The sequence below is a fragment of the Scomber scombrus genome, chromosome 2 (genome assembly GCF_963691925.1).
Source record: "Scomber scombrus chromosome 2, fScoSco1.1, whole genome shotgun sequence".
Lineage (NCBI taxonomy): Eukaryota > Metazoa > Chordata > Actinopteri > Scombriformes > Scombridae > Scomber > Scomber scombrus.
The window spans coordinates 6,594,270-6,611,286 of record NC_084971.1 but is presented as its reverse complement, the minus strand read 5'-3'; the positions used below and the strand labels follow the sequence as shown (position 1 = coordinate 6,611,286).

Sequence of the window (17,017 nt, the reverse complement as noted above, 5' to 3'; positions counted from 1 at the left end):
TTGTATCCATCTTGCTCATTACAGAAAAGAGCACAGAAGAATCAGGGATATCTGATCCATGACGAGACTGTCAGCCGTCCCCTTCAGGGCCTCTCCCACTCCATCTGGGGCACCCTTGCCATGGCTTGCCTCAAAGAAGTTCCACTGAGGGCTATCTGGAGGTGTGGTGGGGTCTTTCTGGGCCTCTTTCCTGGATTTGATCCTGTTTTAAGTCTCCCTCCACTTTTTACAACATGTGCACTTTTCCCTCTCACTTATGTTATTGACCGTTTTCTTCTTGCCTGATGCTATGTCCTCACTGTATTTCTGCTGCTCCTTCTTTAAGTATGTCTCTCTCCTTTCTGGGTTGGCTATGCATCGGGCGCGATAGTGCCGCTGCTTCTCTGCAGCACTTAATCGATTGGTTCCCTGTAAGTAATGTGTTGACATTGTAAAATTGAAAACACCTTCAGCACCAATTGTAAAACTTAATATCAAGAGAATGTTATTGTAAATAATTAATGTATACCAGATACACATTTAAGATGGTTATATCATTCAAACCTTTCACTTTCAGTGAGTTAGTCCTGTTACTCATATGAACAGTAACAGGACTGAAAGTAACAGGACTGAGTTTTTAGCATAGCAGTAGCAAATATGTTAATAGTAGCCATCTGTAGGCATCAAATACTACCAGGAGAAAACTGTACATTGAGACCGACAATCATAGTCATACATACAATATGATCAAAATACAGAAAACACACTGAGAAAGATAACTTACTTTTGGTCTTCCCATGGCTTACATGAGACTCAAGTGATGCTATCTCCTGTTGATAAAGTAACTTGTAGAATGCCCCAATTTTTTAGAGAGGGAAATGTATCAGGGTAACAGGGCTGAGTGGAAACCTGTGGACATGACTAAAATGACTATTCTAACATAATATACATTTCCACCGAGAAAATGTATTTCATGTCTAAATTGAAAAAATAGACTCCAACAATAATACAAAAAAAATCAGATTTCTGAAAGACTTTAATCATCATATTTCATGGTGAAATGTAGTGTTAGAAAGTGTGAGTTAAATCGTACTAAAACGGACTAATGACCTATCTTAAAAATGCAATTAGGACAAAGTAAAGCACACTCTTTCTTTTTTTTTCTCCCTCCCACATCTCTGCACTTGATTTGCGTGAAATCTTCAAATCTGGCAACACAGGAGCTCGGATGCCCCTTTATTTTACTGGCTGTCATACTGAGCCTGACTTGTGTTTTCAGCTCTCACACACACATTTTGGGGAGCGGAAGTTGATCCTAAACACCTTTTTTTCCCCCCAGGAGCTGTTTACAGTTTTCAGGTAAGCAACACAGCAGTTGTTGAGCTTCCAGCAGGTAATGTGAAGTATTTATCCGGACAAAAAGTGTCAATATGCTCTTTAAGTAGGACCACGTGTTCGTTCATGTAAGTACAGAGGTCGTTTGTTTATGTGAGAGTTTATTACAGTAAGCTAGTGACCCCTAATGTCACCATTTGTTTGATGGCTAGCCACTGCTAACAACGTCATGGCGTCACTGGCTCGCCGTAGCCGTAGCACGCTCTCTCTCCCGCTCTCTCCTCCTTCGTGTTGGGGGCATTTGTTACCATGGCGACCACACTCACAAGTTCTCGGCGGCGGAAAGTTTACTGAAGTCAACACTGCACACACACCTTCGAGCACAAGGCAAATAAACCTGCAACAAAACACATATAGAAAGCTAAAAAAAAATGGCTTCTTGCCTCGCCCCCGAGTTCCCGGCCGTCATGGTCGCTCTGGAGCATTTAAAGGAGCTGGACAAGCAGCTGAAAGAGGAGGGGGTACCGTTCTCACCTGAAGCCAGCCTCCACCTGACCGAGATGACTGCTGCCATCACTGAGCTGGAGGCGGAGAGACGCACTACCCATGAACATTTAGAGGTGGAGACCATAGAAAACAGTAAGCTAAGACACCAAATCAACAATGTTAGAGAACGAATGAGCCAGGAAATAATGGCTGATGTAGCAGCAGCCAGGGCATCTAATGCTGAGGAGATAGAGCAGCTCCGCAAAGACCTCAACACAGTCTCTCAGCAGCAAGAAGCCACTGTGAAGAGACAGGAAGCTCTCAAAAGCCAAAATGAAGCGCTGCATCCGGAGAGAGATGGGTTGAAAGCGGAGCATGAGGAAGTCATCGCCGCTCTGAATGATCGAATCACGCTAAAGTACGGCTTGCAGATACAACTGGGTCACACGCGGGAGCTGATGGAGGAGTTGAAGTCCTGCGTCGCCGAAGTGGAACAGGAAAAGATCACGCTGCAGCAGAATATGGCACTGGAGAGAGATGCCTTCACTGTGAAAAAGGACAACGTGTCCAGAGACGTGGACACGGCCGAGGAGAAGATTAAGCAGCAGAAGCAAAGCATCAGGATGAGCAGGAGGGATCTGGATAGAGTTAATGACAAGAAACAAGAAACCCAAGACCACCTGGGTGAGCTCACAATTCACCTGGCCAAGCTGGAGAGTGCCTTCCAAAGACTGACGGCGTCCCGGTGCCAGTTTGAGAAACAGCTGGAAGAGGAGATCCAAAAGCGTCACGATTTGAAGAAACAGAGGGAAACGCTGAAGAAGGAGCTGTGTGATTTAAAAGAAGCCTTCAAAGCCGCCATCCAGCATCTTAAAGAGGAAATAGCAGCGGTGGAGGGTATGATAGAAGAGGGCAGAGCATCGAGAATCCTCTATCAAGACTCCCTGGCTCAAATCTATGAGATATTCAAGCGGCAGCAGGAAGAAGAGAACGAGGTAAGGGCCGAGCATGTCAGCGTTTCACAGCAGCTGGAGAGGTCCAGGTTGAAGCTGGAGGAGCGCATCGCCTCCATCGTCAAACACAGTAAGGAGATCAAAGAGATGGACAAGCAGATTGGAGAGCTCCTGGAGGCGGACGTGATCAACAAGCGCATCTTCGAGAGGAATCAGGAGGAGCTGTGCGGTAACATGGACGTAGAGAAGAAGAACGTCAGTCAGCTGGAGGAGGAGAAGAGGCAGCTGAGTCGGCTCCTGGAGGAGGCGAAGAGGGTGCAGCGGGAGCACGTGGCCAAGATGACCTCTGACATCAACAGCACCAGGAGGAGGTACGAGGAGCTGCGACAAGAGGAGTCCAGACTCCTGCAGCGTCAGCCCATGAGCGCCGACGCCGACTTGCTGTCGAACCACTTGGCCCAATCGGAGGTAGAGTTCAGAGAAATGGAGACCGCGTACCACCAGGAGATGCAGCGGTGTGCCACGGAGACGGAGATCCTCGTGAGTAGCAACGAGGAGATGCAGAGGGAGGTGGAGGAGAAGGAGGCGACTCTGAAGGAGGTGGAGGCAGAGTGCCACGAGGAGCGATCCAGGCACCAGAGCCTGAAAACACGCACCTCCAAGCTTAGGAGGAGGAGGAATGATATACAGCTGTCGATCCAGGTGCTGACAGAGAAAACCAGCTCGCTGCTTCAGCCCAGAGAGGAGACGAAGGCCGAGCTGCGGGAGCTGCGAGCGAGCTACATTGACCTGCTCGACAGACAGGCCTCTGAGCTGAGATCTGTGGAGCTGAGCGTCTACGACAACAGCGTGAAACTGGAGCAGGTCGGCATGGAGAACAGCAGGCTGCATCTCCGTATCCGACAGATGATAGACGACGTCAACAGAGCCCGGGAGAACAAAGACAGATACCTGCAGGAGATCCGCCAGTTCAACGAGGACACCCGGGCCCTGCTAGAGGGTTTGCAAGAAGCCTGGAGAGAGGACGTGTTGTTAACTGGAGACAATCAGAGTAGGGACAGCGCTCTGTTGGTGTGCATGAGCAGCCTGTTGAGTCATCTGAAGAGCAGGAGACAGCAGTTAGGAAGTGTCAGCACGCTCCTGCACCAACAGATGTTAGACTTTAGCAAACGACTGGGGGATAAAACTACTGTAGTGCAGCACAGCTGAGATGGAAAAGTGGCTCTGGTTCCGCTGCTGTACATATCTGTGTACAAGTAAGAGTGAAAGTTGGCTTTAATTTGTAATGAAAACTTTAAATAAAGCTCACAAAAACAAGATGATTTCTTTATTTTGTAGAGCTCATATGCATTAAAATCTTCAGTAAAAAGCAGCCAAACTAGGATATACTCACTCAATTGATCTGACTATATAGAGTGTTGGTTCACAAGCTGGAGGTGGGTCCTCATGATCAGTGAGAAATATACAGACTGAAACTAAAGGCTCGAATTGTCAGACACAGGTGTCACTTCTGTTAATTGCTGCATTGAAACTGAGCCATAGTTAATCCGTGTTATTAGATCTACCGGTGCTTTAGTTAAACATGCTCTGATAAAAATGCTTTAAGCTTCTAAAGAGAGACATGACAGAGCATATAATGTAAAAGATGCCATAGTCATGCCATGCCATGGACATCTCTGAGCTGGAACTGAACTGGGAATATTGCAGCCATGTGGTGGTTACTCCTGTGTGTGTCAGCTTTAAGCAGCTTTACATAATGTACATGAAGTATAGGATAGTGACTGCCTGAGTGGAGAGCCTGTGTAAAATAGTTATGTTGTGTTTCTCTCCTCCATCATGCTCAACTGAAAGCTTTTCTAACCACTTTCCAAGGAGAACTCTCACCTTCTATGCAGAGTCTAATAAAATCAAACATACATAAACATGTATATGTATGTAGCACAGTTGCTTTTAGTGATATTTTTCCTGTACAATGTTTGGCATATACTTTAGTGAATTATGTCTTTGCCTGCTGCAGTAACACAAGTATAATATTGAACTCTAAAACGTATAAAGTGTTCTGTGTTCAGTTAAGACACATGGAGAGCATTTATTTATTCCATATCCTCTTATGACAGATGTGCCTCTGTGTTCTTGTTGTGAAATATCTTGAGACTACTTTTTGGCGTCTGGTCCTCTTAACACACTTCACTAAAAGAAGCCAAACTTGAGGACTTTTTTTCTTCATTTTGCCACCATTACTTTTGAGTGTCAAAGTTAAATGAGGAGGTTCACATGTGACATCCATCATTTTTTTCCAAGTGTCCATGCTCATTTTCAGCAAACTATTTTCTCTTCTCAGACTTGTTGTTTGAAGTTTGGTGACTCCTACCAGCAGAGGGCAGACGTGACCAGGTTTCTCTCTGCTGTGACCTTCCCTTGCATTTAGAGGGTCAAACTACCTCCCACTGTTACTTCCCCTCAGAACAACAACACACAGACACATGCACACTCTCTGCCACATAGAGGACAACGTGCAGACGAGACAAGACAGGAGGACAACACAGCTGCAGCCGCACAAGTGTTGGTGAAAGAAATCAGCAGTTTATTCCGGTAGAGGAGGTGAGTCCTCAAATAAACATGAAGTAAACTTCGCTCTGAAGTCATTTGTGCCATTTCATAACAGCTGCAGTGTCTGTAGTTTTATAGTGCTGTCAGACTGTTTCACAATATAGGTGTTGAAGCATTTTGTTTCTATAATTATTTTTCTCTTGGTCTGACTGTATCTGCTGTCATATCAATGTAACGTGTGTGTGTGTGTGTGTGTGTGTGTGTGTGTGTGTGTGTGTGTGTGTGTGTGTGTGTGTGTGTGTGTGTGTGTGTGTGTGTGTGTGTGTGTGTGTGTGTGTGTGTGTGTGTGTGTGTGTGTGTGACTGATGCCAAAACAACTCTTATTCTTCTGAGATAACAGACACAGTGGTTCATTGGTACGTTTTTCTGCATTTATGTAAAAAACGTTATTGGTTGTCAAATTATGAGACTTCTCAGTCTTTCAGTGCTTGGTGGTGCCAGCATGTTTTTTGGTGGGTTAAGTTCACAATGAATGGCTTCCTGTTGCTTCCTCAGTGTTTGCATCTGTTTGGTGGGATGAAATTCAGGAATTCTCAGACAAGACAGTATAGACTTTGACTGTTCTCCACTTTAATCTATCCTTCACAACTCATGCAGCATAAAGGAAGTGCAAGTATTAAAACACTGTAGTACTCCATCAATGAAACCACACCACTAAAGAATGGTGGGGTTTCATTGAACTTCAAACATTGAGGTCCTGCACCCATATTTCCCAACAGGCTAAAAGCGTATTTAAAGATGTTAGTTAGCAGATAATATTTTTGTCAGAAAAGTCAAATTCAGTCCATGAAGATATTCTTTTCCTGTAATGCGTCTGCAGAAGTGTTGTTATGTGGATGTTAGGGATATGATATGCAGTTTAATTTCCTGTGCTTACATTTCTGGTCGTGTGCCAGTGCTTCTGTGCACATGGAAGATTCGACATGTAGCAAACTGTCTGTAACACTGAGATAAGTGCTTCGATCATCTCCATGACGTCCATGCTAACAGGCTACAGTGAATATGTAATAAGAGACACCAGTACAGTGAACACAGGCAAAGAGGAGGGTCACGTTACCAGACACAAAACTGCCATCATCTGGTACCCCATTCATTTACTTTTCCTCTTCTTTCTTTATATTGTTGCTTGTGTTGACTCAGCTTGGCAGCAGTGGAGGATGTCGCCGGTCTAAAGGTCAGAGAGTAAAGAGGCAATTTAAAACCACAAACTAGATAACATACCGTACATTATGTTTTTATGTCTGCAGGGTTGTTGTAGTACATCATTCTTAACGTGTTGTGAGTTCTTTGTCATGAAAACTACTGCAGTCTTCTGCAGTGTTTAATTCCGTCACTTAGAAAATACATTTATTTTTTATTATAACCTTTTATTGAAACAATCCCTTTTGAGATTGGCTCTTCCAGAAAGACCTGCGTATATTGATATATTTATAATTACATATAAGTACACGATTTTTTTTTTCAAAGATGGCAAAAACACTGTTAAACATTGGATCACAGGGGAAAAAGAGAGGTGTTGATACAGTGAGACCAGGATGGTATCAGATTGTGATTTCAGCTACATACTGTATGTACAGTGGAGCAAGATGACAAATAGACAACAATCATCATAGTAAAATAGTTTGAGCTGCCGTGAAAGACACAACATGCACACGTACAGAAAAACACACCCACATATTGTAATGTAATGAGGCAGCTGCCCTTCAATAGTGAAATGTCAATGTGCCACTTAAGGATACAGCAACATGCTCGCTCTCTCCCTCTCACTCCCACATACTCACACACAACAGTAAATTATTCTGTCTACAGTAGTACTTCCCAACCATTTTGGGCTGTGACCCCTTAAAATAAAGCAAAGTCTATCTGGGACCCCTCGTTACTTGTTGTATTGTCTACCAGTAAACTGATTTTCGATTCATCATTTAATAACTTTTTCCACAAAATGTCAGAGAATAGTGAAAAGACCTATCTAAAGAAATCCCCTCTAGGTGTCACCCTGCTCCAATTTACAGCATGTCAGTCCGTGGTGAGAGAGGAGCAAAGCTGCATTCAAATAAATAAAGTCATCAGTCAGTTTCCAAAATTGAAATGATATTTGCAGGTTTTGAAGTTTTACTGTAAATGTCAGGCTGGATACAGATCTTGTTGTGCCGTATTGTCTATGGGAAGGATTTTGATTGGCTGTCAGTGTTTCTTTCATTCATCAAATGGCTCTGAAAGTGATCCCAATGATATCTGTCGTTGTCGTTATAGTTGTGGTGTGGACCACCATCCACTTGAGTTAGAATGATTTTGAAAATATATATATTTTTAGTTATCAGTATTAGAGCCAGACCGATATATTGGTCAGCCGATATTATCTGACATTGACCTATACATATTAGTATCAACATATATGTTGTCCGATATGTGCCGATATTTTTTTAAAGTTATATAGTTCGCATTTAATGTATATTTGATCTTTTGTTTTTAATTCAAGTTAGGTACATGTTTTTTTGTGCTAGGAGTTTTTTTGATATTAAGTTAGTTATTGTCAGTTTAGTTAGTTATAGTTATTTATAATCATTAAATTCCCAGTGAAGTTCACTGTTTCAGTGTACTGACATCATTTATAATAAGTTTATTGTCAAATTACATGCATTACATATATTTATCACGAGTATTTTTAAGGGATCACTACAAAAAAAAAGGTTGTTTATATATATTATATATAAGTATCGGCTGACATATCTATTGGAATTTTTTTACTCCTTAATATCGGTATAGGTCCCAAAAATCCAGTATCCTTCTGGCCCTAATTGTTATAGTTAAAGTTCTTGGTGTGGACGGGCCTTAACAGTCCAAAATCCAAAGATATTCAGTTCATCATCATGTTCAACAAAGAAAAGCAATAAATCATCACGTTTAAGTAGCTTAAACCAGCTTAGTTGTTACATTTTTCCTTAAAAATGACTAAAATGATTATTTAATTATCAAAATAGTTGCTAATTAATATTCTGTCAGTCGACTAATCGACTAACCTTGCAGCTATAGAAAGATGACTTTTTTTTTTTTTTATTGGATTAACATTTAAAGGCTGGAGGAGTGAAATAATCCAAAAGAAACAAAGCAAAATTTAGAGAAAAGCTTGACCAAAAAATAAAAAAACACAATGTAGTGTGTCTAAAATACTTTTTTTTTTTTCCTGTATCCAATCCTGTCCCTGCAACTCCTCAGGTTGGGAACCACTGCTCTACAGGATATGAGTCACACACACAAATACACATGTATTATCATTGAATGCTCAGTCCGCCTGTTTGGACGTCAGCTGCTTGTTGTTCTTGTGGAAAATCGTATATCTTTTCAATCTACCGCCTGCTGCTTGAAAAAACCTCCTGCCTCTAGAAATCATGTATTTCAATAACATGTCGACTCTTACCGTCATGTGTCGTGACTTGTGGGAGATGAGTCTTGGGTTACAGACATGAGTCATCACTCAGGAGTCAGAATAGCTTTCAGTCCTTTATCTCGACTCTGTGTGCTCATCTGTGTGTTGACACACTGACGTCATGGCATCCAAACTCCATTGAACTGGATCAAGGTGTAGAATCAGACAGGTTTTATACGGCTTCATCTCTGCTCATAAAATATTAGAATAATAAAAGAAGAAAAACAGAAGTGCAGGAATTTGTCTTGTTGGGAGTTGGGTGGATGTTTCTCAGATTATTGCACAACACCGATAACAACAAACACTGCTTAAATCCAACATACTCACACACAGATCCATGTGGTAGACTTTCCTCTAATTTGTTCTTCTTTTTTTTAATATAAAAAGGTCACAAGTGATCATTGCCTGTAAATAGTACTTCTTGTGTATTCTTTTCACAGTTCTCACATGTCTATAATTAGTGCAGCGTTTCACCAGGAAACTGTTTGTTCAAGGTGTTACAACACCCGGATCTTGACACAGATCGTCTCTCAATCAGTTTTGTTATTAAATGACAGCTGAAACATAAGCTACAAATATATCTGTGGTATTTGCTGTGGGGCATTTGCTCCTTTCCCTTAAGTTAAATATTTTATGTATGTGAGTGTTTATAAGTTTATATAAGTGTATTAATTTTATTTTGATAGCAGAGGGGGTCTTTGTTTCAGGCCTCTATAAAACTCATCTTTAGCAGTTCAACTAAATATGATGTAATGTTTAGCCTTAAGAGATAAAGAGTTGTGTGTGTCATGAAGGGGAAAAAGGAGGCTCCTCGCCCAAAGGTTGGATATGCTGCTCCATACTGGTGTTACAGAGTCTCAATGAACAAATCTGATTCCAGCCCAGATTATTGATACATTTGAATTATAAAGTATGGAAAGGTACAAAATCCTGTATGTGTAAAAAAAAAAAAAGAGAAGTTAAACACAGACGTAACATTAGTGACCTGAAAGCAGTTCGAAAACGTAAATTGAGGAAGTTGTTATTGCAAAAAAAACACACCCCTGCATACAGTTGTGTTCTAAACTGTCTCACAAAACCGCCTAGTCATCCATATATATTATATGTTATCAAACTTTTTTATATTAAGAATGGTTTACCATGTGTATTATGAAAAGATTTACTTTTGGGGCGGCTGCGGCTCAGGAGGTAGAGCGGGTCTTCAACTAAGTGGAAGATCACCAGTTTGATTGCCGGTTTATCCAGTCCACATGTTGAATTGTCCCAGGACAAGATATTTAACCCCAATTTGCTCCCAATGGCTGCACCAACTGAGTGTGTTAGTTTCCCCCAATGAGCAGGTTGGCATCCTGTGTGGTAGCCCTTGCTATCAGTGTATGAATGTGTTTGTGAATGAGTGAATGTGACATGTACTGTAAAAGCGCTTTTAGTGGTCTGAAGAGTAGAAGCGCATAAGTACAATTAATTTACTATTTGCATTGACAAACCCACAGAGAAATATCAGCTGACATGGAGTGTTTTAGTGTCTTTCAGCACGCTGTTTTGGTGTTAGGGTTTTGGTTCACTCTCACAGCTCTCATTGATGTGGTTTCCAGGTGTAGCCGGCGGCAATTTTTTTTAAAAGCTAAAACCCTTCTGTACTCCACATCCCCAGCACCAAACAGCAGATAAATTTAGCAATTATTTAAGCTAGCTGCTGGCAAATTGAACAACTAGCAAGATAAAAACTCACACAGAGCTAAAAGAGACTATAAACACTGAATGCTAATGTTGTTCTGTGTCTGTTAAGTATGCTAATAAGGAATTGTTTGGGAAGAAGTTTACCAAAACAACTTTTGTAAAGTGATAAAAGTAGTTTAAGTTTAAAAAGGTAAAAAAAAGAAGGTTAACACTGAAGTAACATTAGTGACGATAAATTGAAACCAGTAGTTACAACACACAAACTGAGGAAGTTATGTTTGCTAGACGCACACAAACGCAGTACAGTGGTGCATTCATGTAATCGTTGTTGCACCAGTGGATATTATATCATAAAAACACAGAGTCATGGAAATGTACCTATCCTATACTGTCAACCTGATATTTCTGAGTGTGTGTGTGTGTGTATGTGTTTGCGAGGAATCCACATTACTCTTTTTGAGTTTTTGCTTGCATGCTTCAGCTCGAGTGAGGATGTGAACAAGCTTCAGATAAAGTCGATATAAAGAAAGCTTTCAGTGATATTGTGCGTCACACATTCAGCGTGTGTAACTGTGAGAGAGCAGCCATTAAAACAGCACAGTGTTTCTCTCTCTCCCTCAGCAGCACATGACCTGTAATACTCCATATGGCCTGATGACGTCTGTACTTCCTAATCTCTCTCTCTCTCTCTCTCTCTCTCTCTCTCTCTCTCTCTCTCTCTCTCTCTCTCTCTCTCTCTCTCTCTCTCTCTCTCTCTCTCTCTCTCTCTCTCCCCCTCTCTCTCTCACCCCCGAGGCTTTATAGGTAGCAATGAGCAATGAGAAGTCAGATTTCTACACTCACACACAGAGACGCAACACATCTGTCACTGTCTCCAGCTACAGTGAAAACACTTTCAGTTAATCCAGGAACCTTCAACTCAGCTAACAGTAGCATACAATATCTTTTTGGGTTGCATTTACAAGTCGGAGCACAGAGAATTCACTTGAGTGGACGTAGGTGTGGACAGTGATGGAGACTATGGGTAAGAAGCAGCTGTTCTTTATTATCCTGCAGATGAGGTCGTGTTTTGGTGTTTAGTATCTACTGCATTTACATGATTAGTGTCATTTTATTGAAATGTACAAGAACAAAGATCAGAGATGCAAGATGTTGGGATTCCTGAGAGATTGTGCATTCGTGATGAAGAGGTTGGGGATTTAGATGCTGAAACCAGTCTGGCTGGTCCAGGCATGTTTTTGGGTAAACATGGACTCATATTGTTGACACTAGAGTTAAAAGGTCTGCTTAGGTTGATTTATATGGACCAGGGTTTGTTTTATATGTGGGAAGGAGTGGTGTTGGTTTCCATCTCTGATTTCACACACATATAATCACATAAGTGGACAAATCCTAAACATGAGGCAGTCAAACCGTATCTGACCTCTCCTTTTATAGTCATATAGTTCTGGTGTTGAGAAGTTGAGAAGACAAGACAGTCACCAGAAGTTATTTGACAGCAGAGGTCAGTTTCAGTTTTGTGCATATTAACATGTACAATGTTTTGTTTTTTCAGATTTGAAGAACTGTAAATGATTGAAACAAACTGTGTCACAGCATTATAGAGAACTGTGTTTTACTCTATTTGGAAAATGGCTAATTTAGCTGGGATGAAATTGTGTGAGATGCGTTAGCACAAATCTGAACGAGATGAAATGTTGCTGCAAAAAAGGTCTAATAAGTAACATGAATTGCAACATCTGGAACTTTAAAAAGTCTGGCGTCTTCACGGTGGGTCAACATATTGTCAATATGACCTACTTTGGTTCGACACTGTGCAGTTCAAAGTTCTCACAAACAGCCACCAAGTTAAATACTGCTGTGCCTTCATGTAGACTAGAGGAACATATTGTGTCTGTGCGTGTGTGTGTGTGCATGTGTATGTGTATGTGTGTGCGCACGAGACTCATACCCTGCAAACCAGTGGTGTGTGTGTTGGCGCACACGTGACTGCTTATCATCAAGCGGGTGTGACCTTTGCAAACTTAAACCTACAATTTCAAATAGCCTCTTTTGGCTCTGTTCTAATTAAAACATCAGCTCCCAAGACTGTCTATATATATAAAACAGCTGAGCTGAGTTTATTAATGTAATTTAAAGCTATTATCAAGATATTTCTATTAACAATGGATTACCATGTGTACATGCAAAAAGATTGACCTGTAGTGACAAACCCACAAAGAAATATCACCTGATATGGAGCGTCTTAGCGTCTTTCAGCTCACTGTTTTGGTGTTAGGGTTTTGGTTCACTCTCACGGCTCTCGTAGCTGGCAACTGTTCCGGTACTGGCATCCTCAGCACCATACAGCGGACCAAGTTAGTGAATAGTTAAGCTAGCCGTTGGCAAATTGAACAACTAGCATGATAAAAACTCACACAGAGCTGAAAGGAGACTGAATACTGAATGCTAATGTTGTTCTGTGTCTGTTAAATGTGCTAATAACAATTGTTTGCAAAGAAGCTCACTAAAACAACAACTTTTATATACCAGACATTTTGACATTGGCAAACAATGAATTGCCAGCTCATCACCTTGATGCTTCCTAAAGATAGTCACAAGCTAACACTAGCAGTTTTAACAGTTCAGTCTTAGGGTTGCATTCATTTACATAGTTGTGAGTAGACAAGTTGTTGAAGGAGGACGTGCTGGGCTGCACACACACTGTCAGTCATGCTGGTACATGAATCAGAAACATTTAGTCATCAGGTGAATTGAAAAATGATTAATTTGTCACAGTTACACTGCTCCACTTGACTTAACAGCTGAGACGGTTTAGCCTGTGAGACATGCTCACACCGAGTCAGCAATCTGAGCTAAAGGTCGAAAAACAGAGTTAACAAAAATCTATATGAGGATTTGTAGGGATTTGTATACACCACCACCTCCTCATCATAGGTTCTTTCCCAGAAATGTACAAATGTGTTTGCTATTTAAAATCTGCACCACAGATGTTGCATTATAACTACGAATATGCTTCATGTTTTTTTCCTGCTCTTCAACTGTTGTGTCATTCATCATCCTCACCTCGCCATGTGTTTCTTCTTTGCAGTGTGTCCAATGGGTGGAGGGGCCACCAGGCTATACAGCAACCTCAGCAGCAGCCATCCTCTCCCTCTCCCTTCGTCCTCCCTGGACCCCCACCAGCCCACAGACAAAAACCTGGATCCAGATTTCTGCCAGGTGACTCCTTCTGTTCTGTTAGAATGCTTTTTTTTTTTTTTTTTAAGTGACACATAAAAATATTATTCTTATGATGTGAAATAAATGTTAAGTCTCATGTCTGGTTTGCAGGAGCAGAAGGGGTCCTCTTTGTGTCCCCCTGATCCAGACGAACTGCTTCGCCAATTCGAGGAGGCCCTCAAGGACCGACCATCTCGCTTCCACAGGAAGTTCACTTACTCCTCTAATGTAGACAGCGCCTCCAGCAGCCCCATCAGGGTGATGCAGTGGAACATACTGGCTCAAGGTAACTGACAGCTGATGTAATAAAGTTTGTTTTGGATGTGGCCATTCCATTGAGTTGCTTTCCGATGGTGTGCCTTCTCCGATTGCTTTTATCCATTTTTGTGCAAGTGTGTAATGTGAAAGGCGTCTTGACAAAGCCATAGACTATATATGATGACCGTAGCAAGGTGTTACATCACTGATTGGTTTGCATTGGAGCTGGTTTGAAGCCCAGACTTGCAGCTTATGGTTGGTCTGGAGGCAGGACCTTCCAAATCAAGAGTGGGGTGTTGCCTTTCACACTGTGGAAACACACAGCGCTACCTCTGACCAAAGCAAACGCTAGCTCACTGGGAACACCAAGCACTGCTCTTGAGCTAACATTAGCTATGTAAGCTAAATATTGCTATCAGGGCAGTTAATATCAAGTAACCAAGTAAAATACTGCAACAATAGTCCAAACCTCCAGAAAACTATCACATATCATTATCAACTCTGCTGTTCCCCTTGTTTGGTTACTCAGGTTGAACTCTGTACTAAAGTCTGATCTCCTCTTTCAGCTCTGGGAGAGGGACTCGATGGTTTTGTCCAATGTCCCCTGGAGGCCCTAAGCTGGTCCCGAAGGAAGTACCTCATTTTAGGAGAGATCCTCACGTACCGACCTCACATCCTGTGTCTACAGGAGGTCGACCACTACTATGACACCTTCCAGCCGGTTCTTGCAGGCCTGGGTTACAGCAGCAACTTCTTCCCAAAGCCCTGGTCACCGTGCCTCGATGTGGAAGGCAACAACGGCCCCGATGGCTGCGCACTGTTCTTTGATCAGTCACGCTTCGAACTCGTGGATAGCGTTAACATGCGTCTCTCTGCCATGAGGATTCCAACCAATCAGGTAGGTAGAACCTATTAAAACCACACTTTGAAGTATGAAAAGCTACTTGTAAGCATCTCTGACATGCTGCTCTCTTGCCTCAGGTCGCCGTGGTGATGATGCTGCGATGTCGAAGCACAGGGAGATGCCTGTTTGTGGCCGTGACCCACCTGAAGGCTCGTTCTGGCTGGGAGTGGCTCCGCAGCACCCAAGGCTCTGACCTCCTGCGTCAGCTCCAGAACCTGGTTCAGAAACACACTGGCGGGCCAGTGGACGCCCCCAGCTCTGACATTCCTCTGCTGATATGTGGCGATTTCAATGCAATCCCAACTGAGGAGGTGTACCGTCGTTTCATCACGTCACCTCTCCGTTTGGACTCAGCCTATAAGAAACTCAGCAAGGACGGTTTGACGGAGCCGGAGTACACAACATGGAAGATTCGTCCTACAGGGGAATGCTGTGCCACTCTGGACTACATCTGGTACAGTCAGGACACATTGAGAGTGGATGCAGTTTTGGACATGCCTACTGAGGAGCAGATCGGGCCAAACAGGCTCCCGTCCTTTAGCTATCCGTCTGACCATCTCTCCCTGGTTTGTGACTTCAGCTTCAAGGAGAAGGAATGAAAAGGAAGCGATGAACCAGCAGAAGGAAAGGGACAATACTGTTAAGAGTCACATTTGGTTTCACTCCAGAAGCAAGCATGCACTGAGAAGCCACGTGCGAGGAAACAATGAAGACAGGAGGCCGAGAAAACCGAAGTGGGAAGTTAGCAATTGCGACTGGACTTATGATGCTAAATTTGCATTTAAACACTGCAGTAACATAGACTACCTCCCTAAAATGTAACACTGTGTTAGTGTGTTTTCTGCACCAGGTTACTGTCCTCTACCTTCATCTGTACTCTGACGGAAAACACATTGAATCTGACGAGTGAGATTAAAAAATAATTCAAAACTGTCATTGATTGAAACTGTAGTAAATGTTGAGCTTCGTACTGCCGATGTACTACAGACTGACTGAGAATAAACTGTTTTTGCTGTACTGTTTTTGTGGGTGTAGTATTCTGTAGATTTACTATTTTTACTCTTTGTCTACGCTCGTTTTGGTTTGGTAATTACTTGGTCTGACAATCTGAGGGTTGGTCCAGCCAAATTACATACACATATACACTGACACACATCCAATTTTCTTACTTACTTCAAGTATGGAGCAGCTATGTGGATGGTTTTTGCTTTTTTTGCTTTTTTCTTATTTGTGCAGGTTTTGAGTGAGTGAGTGATCCTGTAATCACATGCTACAGTCCAGTAACATCAGAGCACTCCACCACACACAGGTACTGCTCATGTTCCTGTTTTCATTTACTAGCTGTTGTGACATGGTCTTTGGAAACTACAGCAAGTTACGCTGATGCCATCGAGAGCAGTAAACCGTTCAATACCCATACTAGAGGCTTAAAGTCAAACCACACGAGTGTTGAAATGAACCTTTGTAACCTTAAACTTTGTTTTTTAATCACATTTTGTTCTCGTGTTGATTTCATCACTTTTTCCAGCTCTCATCCTCTTCCTGACTTTGACCTGACTGACCTACCTTCAACTTTAGATATAGTTGATCCATGTAACAGACAGTGAGATATTCTGAGTGAAAAAATACAACGTGAGCAGTGTTTGAACACGATACCATTAAGGCTGTTTAAAACTGCCTTGAACTTTTTTAAAGTTCAGTTCACTTACCAAAAAATTTACTTTTGGGATTGTGACATTTGCACTATTTTATCTTTTATTCTTGTCTGAGTATAACTGACTATCACTTATTTCAAACTGTTGTTTCAGTGCATAATGTAATCATTCGTGGTCTCAACAAGGGAAAGCATTGACTCGGTATCAATGAAACTGCAACTGGATGACAGAACGTGTAAAATAACCACAGAAACAGTCTCTACTCTATGTACTCCTGATACACTGCAAAAAATAAATGTTATCACTTCTAAAAAATGATGTTACTGCCAATAAGATTAGATGATACACTGCAAACATTTTTTTACGTAACCTCCAAATATAGGCCACCCTTTCTATTTTATCTTGAACTATGGTTAATGCACAGGGTTGAACATTAGCTGAAATATTGTATGAATTATTTTAAGTAACTAAATCACATTCTGAAGTGGGACAAATTAAGTAAAACACC

General features: G+C 41.9%; 2 protein-coding genes across 3 annotated transcripts; both read left to right on the top strand.

The window, feature by feature from the left end:
- The first annotated feature begins 1,745 nt into the window (after window positions 1-1,745).
- On the top strand, window positions 1,746-3,962 carry ccdc175 (coiled-coil domain containing 175). The gene has a single exon (XM_062440414.1). It carries the CDS (start codon window positions 1,746-1,748, stop codon window positions 3,960-3,962), a length of 2,217 nt encoding a protein of 738 aa, XP_062296398.1.
- A 1,260-nt stretch (window positions 3,963-5,222) lies between these two features.
- noctb (nocturnin b) lies at window positions 5,223-16,110 on the top strand. Of its 2 annotated transcripts, none has more exons than XM_062428680.1 (5): window positions 5,223-5,354; window positions 13,562-13,692; window positions 13,804-13,978; window positions 14,517-14,848; window positions 14,932-16,110. In XM_062428680.1, the coding sequence occupies exons 2-5, from the start codon at window positions 13,570-13,572 to the stop codon at window positions 15,451-15,453; spliced, it is 1,152 nt and encodes a 383-aa protein (XP_062284664.1). In that variant the 5' UTR covers window positions 5,223-5,354; window positions 13,562-13,569; the 3' UTR covers window positions 15,454-16,110. The 2 variants fall into 2 exon arrangements, with proteins under 2 accessions (XP_062284664.1, XP_062284656.1); XM_062428672.1 differs by lacking the exon at window positions 5,223-5,354 and adding an exon at window positions 11,297-11,494 and having other exon boundaries at window positions 14,932-15,947.
- Window positions 16,111-17,017: the final 907 nt, after the last annotated feature.